The sequence below is a fragment of the Xenopus tropicalis genome, chromosome 2 (assembly GCF_000004195.4).
Source record: "Xenopus tropicalis strain Nigerian chromosome 2, UCB_Xtro_10.0, whole genome shotgun sequence".
NCBI lineage: Eukaryota > Metazoa > Chordata > Amphibia > Anura > Pipidae > Xenopus > Xenopus tropicalis.
This window is the reverse complement of record NC_030678.2, coordinates 35,350,956-35,364,422: the sequence shown is the minus strand read 5'-3', so window position 1 is coordinate 35,364,422 and position 13,467 is coordinate 35,350,956. Positions and strand designations below refer to the sequence as shown.

Genomic DNA, 13,467 nt, shown 5'->3' with positions numbered 1-13,467 from the left:
AAGAAATTTCTGAACAAATAGGCTGTTCCCAGAGTGCTGTATCAAGGCACCTCAGTGGGAAGTCTGTGGGAAGGAAAAAGTGTGGCAGAAAACGCTGCACAACGAGAAGAGGTGACCGGGCCCTGAGGAAGATTGTGGAGAAGGACCGATTCCTGACCTTGGGGGACCTGCGGAAGCAGTGGACTGAGTCTGGAGTAGAAACATCCAGAGCCACCGTGTACAGGCGCGTGCAGGAAATGGGCTACAGGTGCTGCATTCCCCAGGTCAAGCCACTTTTGAACCAGAAACAGCGGCAGAAGCGCCTGACCTGGGCTACAGAGAAGCAGCACTGGACTGTTGCTCAGTGGTCCAAAGTATGTCATTCGGAAATCAAGGTGCCAGAGTCTGGAGGAAGACTGGGGAGAGGGAAATGCCAAAATGCCTGAAGTCCAGTGTCAAGTACCCACAGTCAGTGATGGTCTGGGGTGCCATGTCAGCTGCTGGTGTTGGTCCACTGTGTTTTATCAAGGGCAGGGTCAATGCAGCTAGCTATCAGGAGATTTTGGAGCACTTCATGCTTCCATCTGCTGAAAAGCTTTATGGAGATGAAGATTTCATTTTTCAGCATGACCTGGCACCTGCTCACAGTGCCAAAACCACTGGTAAATGGTTTACTGACCATGGTATTACTGTGCTCAATTGGCCTGCCAACTCTCCTGACCTGAACCCCATAGAGAATCTGTGGGATATTGTGAAGAGAAAGTTGAGAGACACAAGACCCAACACTCTGGATGAGCTTAAGGCCGCTATTGAAGCATCCTGGGCCTCCATAACACCTGAGCAGTGCCACAGGCTGATTGCCTCCATGCCACGCCACATTGAAGCAGTCATTTCTGCAAAAGGATTCCCGACCAAGTATTGAGTGCATAACTGAACATAATTATTTGAAGGTTGACTTTTTTTGTATTAAAAACACTTTTCTTTTATTGGGCGGATGAAATATGCTAATTTTTTGAGATAGGAATTTTGGGTTTTCATGAGCTGTATGCCACAATCATCAATATTAAAACAAGAAAAGGCTTGAACTACTTCAGTTGTGTGTAATGAATCTAAAATATATGAAAGTCTAATGTTTATCAGTACATTACAGAAAATAATGAACTTTATCACAATATGCTAATTTTTTGAAAAGGACCTGTAAATGAATGCACTTGTGTCTGACAGACCTCATCAGTACTTCTGGGGTGCCAAACACAGATTCAGAGATTTCAACCAGCCCTATATCATTAGGGGGTTAATGGTCTACTATGGCCATTATTGAGATTATGAATTAAGGCTGGATTATTATCTCCCTAAAGTTAGCTAGTGTCTCAAGCAGAAAAAAATTGAAGATTACGGCACTCCCCCAAACTTTGTATTTTTAATTATTGACACAATAAACATGAGGGACTATTTCCTTTTTGCATAGCCTTGAGTGACAATATTGTCAATTTTTTTCTGCTTGTACAGCTTAGCGGGGAGTGCTATCTGCCCAGAAGTCTGTGCACTAGGCTTATTTATCTATGCAAAGACCAGCGTGTGCCCGTGTATTTTGTTAGGCGCTGTCTCACCATTTTATCATATAGATAGTTAGAAAATTGAAATGTATGAAGAACCTGTGTGTAATGGATCGGCTTTAGAACAAAGAACTTAAACTGTTTAGCAGGCTGAGCATTGTAATGCTGGGCAATTTCAAATCTTCAGTCCCAATTTGGACACTGGGTTTATTGAGACAAACTTTGCTAAGAACCATGATGTATTAAAACTCCTAGAAATAAAAGTGATTGAAAGCTAATATATTTCTTCACCGGCAGCTTTTATTTGTAGTTGTAAAACCATGTCATTTTCTCCACAAGCCCCTAAAAAGGCATCTCTCTCTGCATTGTTTTTAATGGACATTAATACCATGTGTTTACCTGATAATAATATTCTAGGCACCCTTTCTCTGGCATTTGTCTAATTCAGAGTATATTTAGTGTCCTGCTTTTAGCAGAAGAGGAGGTAGCAGAGCTTTTACATCATTTGGGCTTGAAAGATGAATAATGGTGGCTGTAGGTCTCAGGGATCTTTTTATACACAGAATGGCTTACTTGGAATTTTAAAAAAACGTAAAGAGATAGCAGCAAATGTATTAACCTAGGTGCCTAACTGCACCTATGCGCTTACACATGGCAATATTATATTTGGTTGTGTATTTATTGAAAAAAAAATATTTAAAAACATATCTGCGTCTGGCAATTATACTCTCAGTATTTGGTGTGACCCCCTTGTGCAGAAATAACTGCAACTAAATGTCTGTAGTAACTGATTATCAGTCCTGCACATCGACTCGGAGGAATATTAACCCATTCCCACATACAGAACAGCTTCAGCTCTTGGATGTGTGTTTAGGATCGTTGTCTTCCTGCATGACCCGCTGTCTCTTGAGATTCAGTTCACGGACAGATGTCCTTTAGAATTCTCTGGTATAGTTCAGAATTCATTGCTCCATCAATGATGGCAAGCCATCTAGGCCCAGATACAGCAAATCAGGCACCACCATGTTTCACAGATGGGATAAGGTTCTTATGCTGGAATGCAGTGTATTTCTTTCTCCAAATGTAACACTCCTCATTTATTTTCACTTAATCCATCCACAAAACATTCTTCCGGTATCGTTCTGGTTTGTCCACATGATCTTTAGCAAACTGCCATACATACCATTGCTGCTCAGTGTTCTCCTGATGGTAGACCCATGAACATCAGCATTAGCTAATGTGTCAGGCTTGCAGTTGCTTAGAATTACCCTGGGTTCCTTTGTAACCTCTCTGACTATTAGATGCCTTGCAGTTGGAGTTATCTTTGATGGCCGAGCACATCTGGGCAGCCTTTGTCAGCCTTGCTTAGCTGCCCTCTTAGCAGATCCACCCTAGGGTGCCTGCCCCAAAGCCCAGTTCTTAATCTGTCACACCAATACCTTTGCTGAAGACACACACAAAACAACACCTGCTCATTTCAACAAGCTGATAGGCCAGTATTCCAGAACTCTTCCAAGAGTGCACACAGGGATCCTCTCACTGACATTTACAGACAGTGGTGCCAGTGGGGTATTTGTACTAGTGGCTAATTAGTCCCTCTGTATCTTCTTAAAGAGAGACAGGCTGACAAAAACATTGACTAAATTAGAAATATATTTATGTATAACTATATTCATTAAAGGGGGCTTGTCACCCTAAGAAATAACTCCAAATGATTTTCTATATTGTTAGTTGAGCAAAATAAACTTTACTTACTCTATATAAATAATATAAATCTTGTTTCCTTCCATCTTGGAATTACTCAGTCAAAGCAAGCAGGTAGGCACCATTTGTGGACACTGTTATGAAGGCAAGCTTTGTATCATGCCAAAATCTTGTTTATGTGCCAGAATGGGGGACCAGATGCCCATACCCATGCACTGGCTATACAGTTAGATGATGAGGAGGGAGGGGAAAGTGAGATGTGCCGTGACATCTAGGTAGTGCTGAACGGAAAGCTAAAGTTATTGTCTGCCCCACCTCTTTATAATAGGGTTGGATGTGTTAATATAAAAATGAATTTGGGTTTCTTGTTTAATTTGAAAAGGACTTTTGTTATACAGCTTTTTATATCTGGGTGACAGGTCCACTTTAAGAAATGAGTATATCTCATTCAAAGTACATTAATTCTTTAATATGCTTTGAATAAGATGTATGAATAAATAGCGAGTGGTTACTCCCCTAAACGGAACATTCCAAGTGGTGAGTCTAATGGAGAGATATGGGATAATCTTTGTATAATTAGTCCCTCTGTCAAAGGCCTCTCTCTCTAGCTGAGATCAACATAGGCTTCTTTGCTAGTTCACTGGTCTCTCTAAAACTGGCTGCTAGCGACTCTTGTGCCTTGCTCTGTCTGGCCACCAAGTCGGGGCTTATCTCCCTCTTCTCCCAGCATCCCCTGGGCTTAGGGTTGCCACCCGGCAAGTATATTATCGGCTTGGACGGTAACATTTATGCTTGATGGCAATGTTAATAGGGTTGAAAGATAAAGTGGCAAAACTACCCGTGCCTCATGCCATCCTTCCAAGCTGATTATTCCTTGGCAGGCGGTGAAAAGGACATTACTGCCAGCTGGGAGAGATTGGGCAGCCAAATATCGCCATGGGCATTTATTCTCTCTCTATGGTATATTGCTGGCTGTGTTTGATTCTGATTTATTAATTTATTATAGTAGGGTCTAGTTGATATGCTTAGTAAATACAGGCAATACTATTGGCAGCTGGATAATAGGTCCCATAATGCAGCCCAATGGCGGCTGGGTGCATATACCCATCTGCTCAGAGGCTTCATGTCAGTATTTTACCCTAGTCCAGCCCCCAGCATGCTGCAAGAGAATGAGCCCATTACATGTGATATGTTTTACAGCACTGCACACTGTACCGCGTAGAAATACATGTTGGAACTAGAGGCCTGACTTTATGAGGTATATTTATGCCCCTATAGGTTGCCAACTCATTGTACAGCAAACTCTAAGCTGCTCCTGCTGTTCTATTACTGTACTGACACCGGTCAGCCAATCAGCATCAGCTGGCTTCCACTTCCTGGTTTCCGGGTGTACTAATATGGCGGCAACAGAGACGCCGGGGGCAGCCCAGAAACGTGTCCTACGGGTGTTGGCTCTGCATGGGTACCGGCAAAACGAACGGAGCTTTAGGGAGAGAACAGGAGCGCTGCGCAAAAGGCTGCGGGGCCGGGCAGATCTCATAACTTTTAGCGCCCCCTTATTGGTACCCGATCCTGGTACGGCTCCTGTCCCTGTGTGTGTGTCCCCCTACATGTCCCACACTCACCTGTTATATCTATCAATATTCTGTAAAACTGAGGGCAGACTTGATTCTTCCTCTTCTGTAGCTTCATATTTGAGTGATACAATTATTTTATTAATACAGTTTATTGATAGTTGATGTATGTATGTATAACTTTATTTATAAAGTGCCACAAGGGTACACAGCGCTGTACAATCTTACAGAATACAAAATTACACACAGGGAGGACAAGTGATAAATAAATACAATATATATATATATAAGTGCCATGTGGTTTGAGACACAGTAGGAAGGAGGTCCCTGCCTCGTAGAGCTTACAGTCTAAGTATCACTGGTGTCCTGAGCAAAGCTGCCAAAAAGCAGAGATTGATAGCAGAACTGTAGTTTCTGGTCTAAACTGCTGCTAAGAAATGCTCATGGCACAAGAATTAACGCAGAAATCAGCCCAATAAGTAACACCTCCTGGTGCCCGGAAGCACCCTATTGGCTGAGCACAGAGCGCCTTTATGTTAATCGCATATACCTTGTCTGTGCTTCCCATTGGGGCCACTACTGGAGTCATAGGCTACTGTGTGATGCAAATGTTTTTCCATTACCATTAATGCTGGTGGAAATTTGGATATTTAGTTAAATGCACTGGGGCTAAAAAAAAGTCATGTGTGCCGTAACTCTTAATTGAACCCTGCGGCTGGTCTCCCTGTGCCCCCTGCCAGGGGTTAGTGACATAGTGTGCCCCCCCAGCTGTCAGCTCTGACTTTAGCATAGAGGGATATATAACAATTTGGGCCCAAGTTGGGGTGGGGGTTAGGGTGAATGCAGGATGGGTTAGCAAATTCCCAACCCATGCATCATTATTGACTACATCTGTTCTTCAGTAGAGTTCAGCAGCAGCCAAAACGCTCCATGTTCATTTAACCTAAGGCTAATGTCTGACCAGGAATACCGCCATATGCCTCCTACCTGGGCCTGAACAAGTGTTTTTCAGCTTGCCGAAAATATACGCCATACGCCTGGTCTGACATTAGCCTAAGATTATAGAGGCCCTTTCATGCTTTACCAAGCTGTTTGCAGAGAAATTAATACAATTTCTTCAATAGAATAACTGTATTTCCTCTTTAGATGCTGAGCCCGGTGCTGGAGTCCCAGACTCTTTACAGGATGAATCCAGAGGCTGGTGGTTCTCCAATCCAGAACAAAATAGCTTTGATGCCATGGAAGAAAGCAACACTTGCTCCGGGCTAGAGGCGTCTCTGGATACTGTGGCTAAGGCATTTTCTGAACTTGGGCCCTTTGATGGCATTTTGGGATTCAGCCAAGGAGCCGCACTGGTAGCCATCATTTGCGCTTTAAAGCAACAAGGAGATCCCCGATTCCATTTTGACTTTGCTATTTTGGTGGCGGGCTTTAAAAGCCTATCAACTGACCACACAAAGCATTATCAGCAGCCAATCACGGTTCCCTCATTGCATGTCATTGGTGAGACCGACCGTGTCATATCTGCTGCCATGAGCCAGGAACTGGTTTCCCATTTTGAGAATCCTGTTATATTGATGCATTCTGGAGGCCATTATGTTCCAGCTTGTGCCCCACAAAAAAAAGTGTATTGGGAGTTTTTGGACAAGTTCCTTACTTAGTATGTTATCATATGACTGGCTCATTCACTTTCTAATAAAAAATAATAGGGAAACCATATGATTTCTTAATAATTGTTCATGGGGGGGTAATAGAACCACATTAAGGAATTGGGCATGGGTATACATGAATTATGTGCTACTAGTAGATAGTGACATTAGCAGTGTAGAACTGCTAATATGAAATAAATAATATATATTACAAAACTGCTCAGAAGATCACTAAGCAATTTTACATTGTTGTATGGTTGTTATTTATTCCCTTAACTATTTATAAGCACATTTTCCTAGGACTAGGCCTTGCAAAGAGTTAAGAAATAAAGTGAGGTTCTTTGGATCAGCAGGGTATCTTTATCTCTAGATATTTCATTTGTTTCATGGTACACAGAGAGCATTGCCCCAGGAGTCCCAGCGACCAGTGATGGCCACACTTCCAATATTATCATATTCGTCACAGGCACTGCCTTACCAGTAAATGGAATGCCACCTTGCATTTCTCCCTTCTAAAAGCGTATTTAAAGGTTCATTACACTATGGCAATTAGCAAACAGAATGTTAAATGTCAGCTGTGTACAAGCCACTGAAGTGAGCAAAAGGAGGCACTTTTATTATGGGCTGCTGCTTTAACCCACTCAGTGCTGACACCTCTGCAGTCACTTATGTGTGTGGCTCTTGGCATGGCTTTTACTGGTTCTTATCAATGTAATTTCTACATTCATTATGTGGCATAACATCAACACCATGCAAGGTATTGTGATTGGAGCCTGAAAATGGGCTGTAGAATTCCTCCCTGGTATCCAGTAACAATGCTTGAGAAAAAATGAAGAGGGAAAATTTTCAGAGAGATTGGGACCAGAATAATACATCATTTCAGTTACTTTCAGCAACTGTGATCATGTTACCTGCTCTTCTAACCTACAGCTTTAGTTCTGTGTCAGCCTCTATGTGGATCCCATAAAGCAGAGGTTTTAAACTTCAGGTTCCCTTTTTCTTATCCAACATTTGAACCCCCCATTGTTCCAAACTCATGCAAGAAAGCAAGACTGTAACAGTCGCTCTGCCATAGTTCAAGACAGTAAATGACAACTGACATGACTTTGTGATATTCACCCCTGTCTTCTGCATTGGGCCCCCTTAGGAGGGACCCGCCCTTCAGCTCTGACTACAATTTGACCATAAACTGAGATTTTAAAGAGGCATACCCACCCTTAATTAATATAACTTATCTCAGGGGGCTCTTCCTTTGCAATTACATTCAGTTTTCATGATGTAAGTTGTACTTACGGCGCTAATGTCATGAATGTGTAATAAGAGCACCCCTGTTGTCCTGCCTGAGAGGTGGAAGCACTGAACGGCAAAAACTTAATTTAATGGTGCTTCTGTGCTCAGTTCTATTGCTTAATGTGACAGGAGCAATAAAACTGAGCAGGGAAGCATCAAGAAACTCCTCCTGCATCAATAACTTTATGGCCTTATACTTAACAGAGCATTTAATACAACATTATCTATGTAGCTTCTCTACTGACCCCCACACATATAGTAAGTAGTGCAGAGCAAAGCATGGCCTTAAATCTAGGGACGTCTTTAAGACAAGGGTGTTAAAATACACTCAACAGCCACATTAAGGCCACAGTGCTCAATGTAAAATTATATTTATAAAGATGAATTGTAATGGATGATTTCTATTTGAAAATTGATACTGTTCTTCATTGATTGGCTATTTTTTATGCCAGATGTTATATATAATTTTAACCACTTCCCCTCACTGCAACATTCAGTATCGCCATATGAAAAATGTCACAGCCAGCAGCCATGATTCTGGACATTCCTCTTACAATGAACATCTTTGATATTGGGAATGTTTATGCACTTTTTTTTCTCATAAATCGCTTGGTATGGCCCTGGGATGTAGGAATAATCTGTACTAGCAATAAATACAGTACATATGTATGGAAAGAAGAAACTGTAGAGAGGTGTCATGCCATGTGCTGGAGTGCCAAGAGACAAATCCATTAGCCCAGAAAATTGCCACCAGAACAATCAAAATGTATTTAGTCTAGGGCATGGCACCATTTTAAGAGCCCGACTTCCACTTTCATGTAGACTTCATGGTCTTACAAGCAGATGCCCCTGCAATGTGCCGGAGTGGGCACTCCCATCAGGAAAGACAGCAGTAAATGATGGGGAAAGAGGAGTCATTTTACCTGATAATAATAATTATATACAGTATATAAATAAAACACTCACTTACCTGAAACTGGAATGGAGAGATGAACAAAGCTCTATCTTTTAATCAGTCTCTGTCCTTAGAGTGAATTGTACAGTCCATAAAATACAAGGAAGAATGTAGTTAAACTGCCTGAATAATGAGCATAGAGAGACCTGTTGCCAGTCTGGATTTGACTTGTTTACACACACATTGGGGCTCATTTGGAAAATGTAGCAGAATTCTGAGGACCAGTTTTCAGCACAAAGCACCTTTTTATCGCCCAGTAGCCCCGAGTCAGCAAGAACTTGCAGCCTGAGAGCATCGGGCCAATAATTGCAAAAGGGAGCTCTGTAATTATCTCCTTCTCCAGAACGGTCAGCTCTGGCTCTTTGTATTTAGGCCACACAGGGAAGACGTCACTACTCTGTACCATATCAAGCCCTGATTTGAGTTACTGTGCAGCACAGAATAATAAATCATCCCCATTAGATACTTTTGTTTTGTGTATATCATCTGACAAATGTCTAAAGAAAATGAGTGGCTCGGAATAAGGTCACTGATCCAGAAAAGCCAGCATTTGGTACAGGCTCTTTATGACCTTGGCAAGCCACTTAAACAGTTATAGATTTTTAGAATAAAGTGAATACTTTTGCTAAACAAAAGTGCAATATTGTTTAAATTAGTCTATTGTGATTTATAGCAGGGATTCTACTTATACCTTTTGTAAGGGTTAAACTATACTGTGATCCTTGCACTTTTTTCTTAGCAGCTACGAGCCGGCTCGCTTTAACCCATGTATTGGCGAGACATCTGATATCGTCCACTCAGGCGTGCTGATCAGGGAACTTGTACAAACGATACAACCAGTATGTGTATTGCAAACAAGTTCAACTTTATTCTTGTTTTATTATTACTTATATAGTAGATAGATAAAGACATTCCATTATGATGACTTGAGGGGCGTATTCATGTAAGGCTAATGCCACACGAGGCGTAGGGCTGAAATTTTCGGCAAGCGGATAAACGCTTGCCGAAAATTCAGCCCTACGCCTCCTACTTGTGCCTGCACCCGAATGTATGGGATACGCTCGGGTGCAGGCACATGTAGCCGATATACGCATGAAAACGCTAGACTTTGCATTCTCTCGCGTTTTCATGCGTATATTGGCTACATGTGCCTGCACCCGAGCGTATTCCATTCATTCGGGTGCAGGCACAAGTAGCAGGCGTAGGGCTGATTTTTCGGCAAGCGTTTTTCCGCTTGCCGAAAAAATCAGCCCTACGCCGCGTGTGGCATCAGCCTTATATTAAGCTGGTTTCATACAGAAGCAGGATTTTATCTTGAAGATGTAGTGCGACTGACCTTCGTGGTGCAAAACAAAATTGTGCAGGCTCAGCATTCAGCAATTTAACCCTTTTCAATCCCCCCTTTAGTCACAAAGTGACTATACTGTATATGTGATTACATGTGTGAAGCGTGAATTAGTTTGAGCTGCTCTAATTGAGCGGTAGAAATCATCTTTTTTATGCGTTTACGAAAAGTACATGATAAGTACAAATTGAACAGAATAAGTAAAGTAAGTATAGCAATAACAATGAGGAGGGGATAAAAGAAGCTCTGGACAATAGCAGAGCCTGTGGGTGACCAACCTGTGAATGCATCATACCAAAAATGCTGTAAATTGTCCTGTATTTGAGAACCTAGGGATATTAACTTGTTCTTAGTTGCTACTGTTTAATAGCTGTGTCATACAGTTGTTGTTCATGTTTTCGACAAGCGCTATAGCATTAGTGATTAAGGAACGGTACATTGAAGTAGGGATCTGATACTGATCTAAGGGTACAGCAGATGGGAAGTACATGAATGACTTGTGAACAGTAGGAATGGGAGAAAAATAGTAAGTATAATTGAACCATCGTAGCAGAGTGACGTTAGCAAGGCAGCCACTAAAAGGTAGAGAAGAATCAACAGCATGAACACCGACAGGAAAGTCTGTAGCTAGCCAAACATACTGTGGGCCAACTTCAATCATTACAGAATAGTCAGAAGGATAAACATTCCAATGACATACATTTAAATCTTTGTATAAAGGCAAGGTTCGTATATTGGGCTAGAGTGACGACAAACAAGACCATTGTTAGTAGTGACACAGTGTTCTACATGCCTCACAGCTACTAGTTATTAGCAAGAAAAAAAGAAGCAAGTTTACTTGGTATTTAGCCTTGAAACAGCTTGTACAATAACAGGATGGCTAAGATTATTTAAGAAGGACAGAGACGAAAAAACAACATGTATACAGATTTTTTAGCACTAAATTCATAATCATATTAACCCTTCAATCCCCTCTTAGATCATGAAATGATCAACTATACATATGATTATCTAGTTTCTTTAGTTGTGATTGCTTAGGAGATTGAAACATACGACGAATTCGTCTGTGAAATGTGCAAGACATGTAAAGATTAAAAACAACAAGCAAAATCAATATAATGGTAAAAACAGTAAGTGGATAAAATATGGAATGCATAATAGAAGACCCAGTAGGTGACCATTCATGTGACACGGCTTTCTTTATAGTAGTGACATTGACACAGGTACCAGGTATTGGTATAATAGAATAATTATGTGTTAAGGTGTATCAAAATGGACACACTTGATGTTAAAGATAAACCATGTACGGTTAGTAATAGGAGTACCATTAGTGAGAATTAACATATGACTTACAGGAAGAGAAAAATTTGTGACATATGTCCAGGTATAAGTAGTGGACACAACGTTATTCAAAAAAGGTTAAATCATAAACTACAGAAAAGTTAAGAATAATAGATTGGAATGCAGTGACATTAGATATGGAACAGTCACAGGTGGTGTTAGAAAACATAAAACAACTTTTTAACAAATCTGGAACCTTATAGATAGAGAAAGTTGTGGACATATTCCATATAGTACATTGATTATTAGCAGAGCAAGCAATATTATCTTTGGGTGTGAATAGTAGTAGCATTGAACCAACCTCATTGCATTATCCCAATCCCATTAAAACCTTGAAACAAAGAACCTAATAAGGTGGGGTGATTACGCTTCATGTTTAACCCTAGATACCATAGATGAATTGGTTGTAGAAATAGAAAAAATGTCATTAATGGGAGGCTTATAACAGAGACTGGAAAGTTTTTGCCAATGAAGGAGAGTAGATGCAGTTAAGTAATATCCACAATGGGATAAACATCAAAAAGGTGTATCAGAAACTTGCAGGAGACTGATTTGTTGTTACTGGAGGTCGCATTGGAACTGGTATTAGACAGGATGCATGTATCCAGTGGTTGTTGTCTGCTGTGAGAATGGCTGTCCGGGTGATTGTGATTACTGTGGTAGGTTGTCCAAACAGGAATCCATCTTTCTTTGAACGATTTAACTGTCGTATGCAGACTTTGTCACCTGTTTTGGATGAATGTGTTGATTATAAGGTTACGTACATATTCTTTTTTGATTAGTTCCAAATCACCCAAGGAGTTAACAGTTAATGGACCTGACTAAATGACTATATCAGGGAGTTGCACAACTGCATAGTCTGCCTGGTACTTGTGATCTGAGGTCCTGGAACAAGAACCGTCAACAAAAATGTTAATTTATTCTCTAAGGGATATCCTATAAATCCCCTCTTGGTGTAATACTATTATGAATTTCAGTAACACAATCAGAGCTTCTAACAATGGATTGTTATCAGGATTAGAAAAATGTAATAATGCGCTGAGGACTGCTGCGGGACCTTGTGTTGTAGAAGCATATTCAATAGTTAAAATTTTGTGTGCCAAGTAAGATGACTTCATGTCCACTAAGGCATTGGGAAGTCTTATATAGGGTGGTAATGTTTTATAGCAAATGTGTGACTTGGTGTGAAGTATGCAAGTTAGTATTGTGACCAATCATGACTGACTATGACATTTCTACAGCCATAGCACTAGCTGCTATAGCTTTGAGACACGCCGGCATCCCCTGTACCGGAACAAGCATTACTTTGGAAAAATAGGCTACCGGACACAAATTGCCTCCAGACTCCTGAGCACAGACTGTAGTCATGGTTTTACAGGTGTCCTTAACATGCAAATAAAATGATTTACAATAATTTGGTAGTCCTAAAGCAGGGGCTTGAACCAGACATTTATTAAGCTGCTAAAACACATTTTACATATCTTTCTTTGTGCACTGCCTAAGAATATTGTATTAGTATTCAACAGACTCAGCCCCCATCTGAATTTTGTATTTAGCAACTTTGTGACCTTCAAGTGCAAGATGTTGTAAAAGACTAACATGTCAGCAGCATTAGCAGCCTGATGGACTAGGACTACACAACAGTAGGTCATTGACGTACTGAAGCAGGACAGAACCATGGCTAGGAGTCCATGACTTCAAGGAATGTTGGAGCATCAGGGATATAGGCCACTGATGAAATCCACATAACCTTAGGGATGACGGGTCTAGGTAAATTAGGTCCCATCAAAAAATAAAAAATAAAAGCCAATAGTAACTGTGTCTCTAGGTCAACTGGGACCGAGGAAAAAACATTGCTTTAATTAAAAAACTGTGAATACAGACGCATCACAGGGTATAGATGTAAGTAGAACTGTCATATCAGGAACAATGGACACAATAGGTGTAATTAAAGCATTAATGGCCATTAGGCCTTGGATTAAGCAATATTCAGACCTCTTTTTTTTATGCACTGAGTCAACTGGTGTGTTGTAAGGGGAAACAATCGGGCGTATAATGCCTTGTTGTAGGAAGG

The 13,467-nt window shown here is 40.9% G+C and overlaps 1 protein-coding gene across 1 annotated transcript; it reads left to right on the top strand.

The window, feature by feature from the left end:
• Positions 1–4,624: 4,624 nt before the first annotated feature.
• Positions 4,625–6,530, top strand: ovca2 (OVCA2, serine hydrolase domain containing). Its single transcript, NM_001114239.1, is given in 2 exon segments — positions 4,625–4,814; positions 5,960–6,530. Coding segments are annotated over 2 exon segments (693 nt in total). The 5' UTR covers positions 4,625–4,636; the 3' UTR covers positions 6,475–6,530.
• The last annotated feature ends 6,937 nt before the right edge of the window (positions 6,531–13,467 follow it).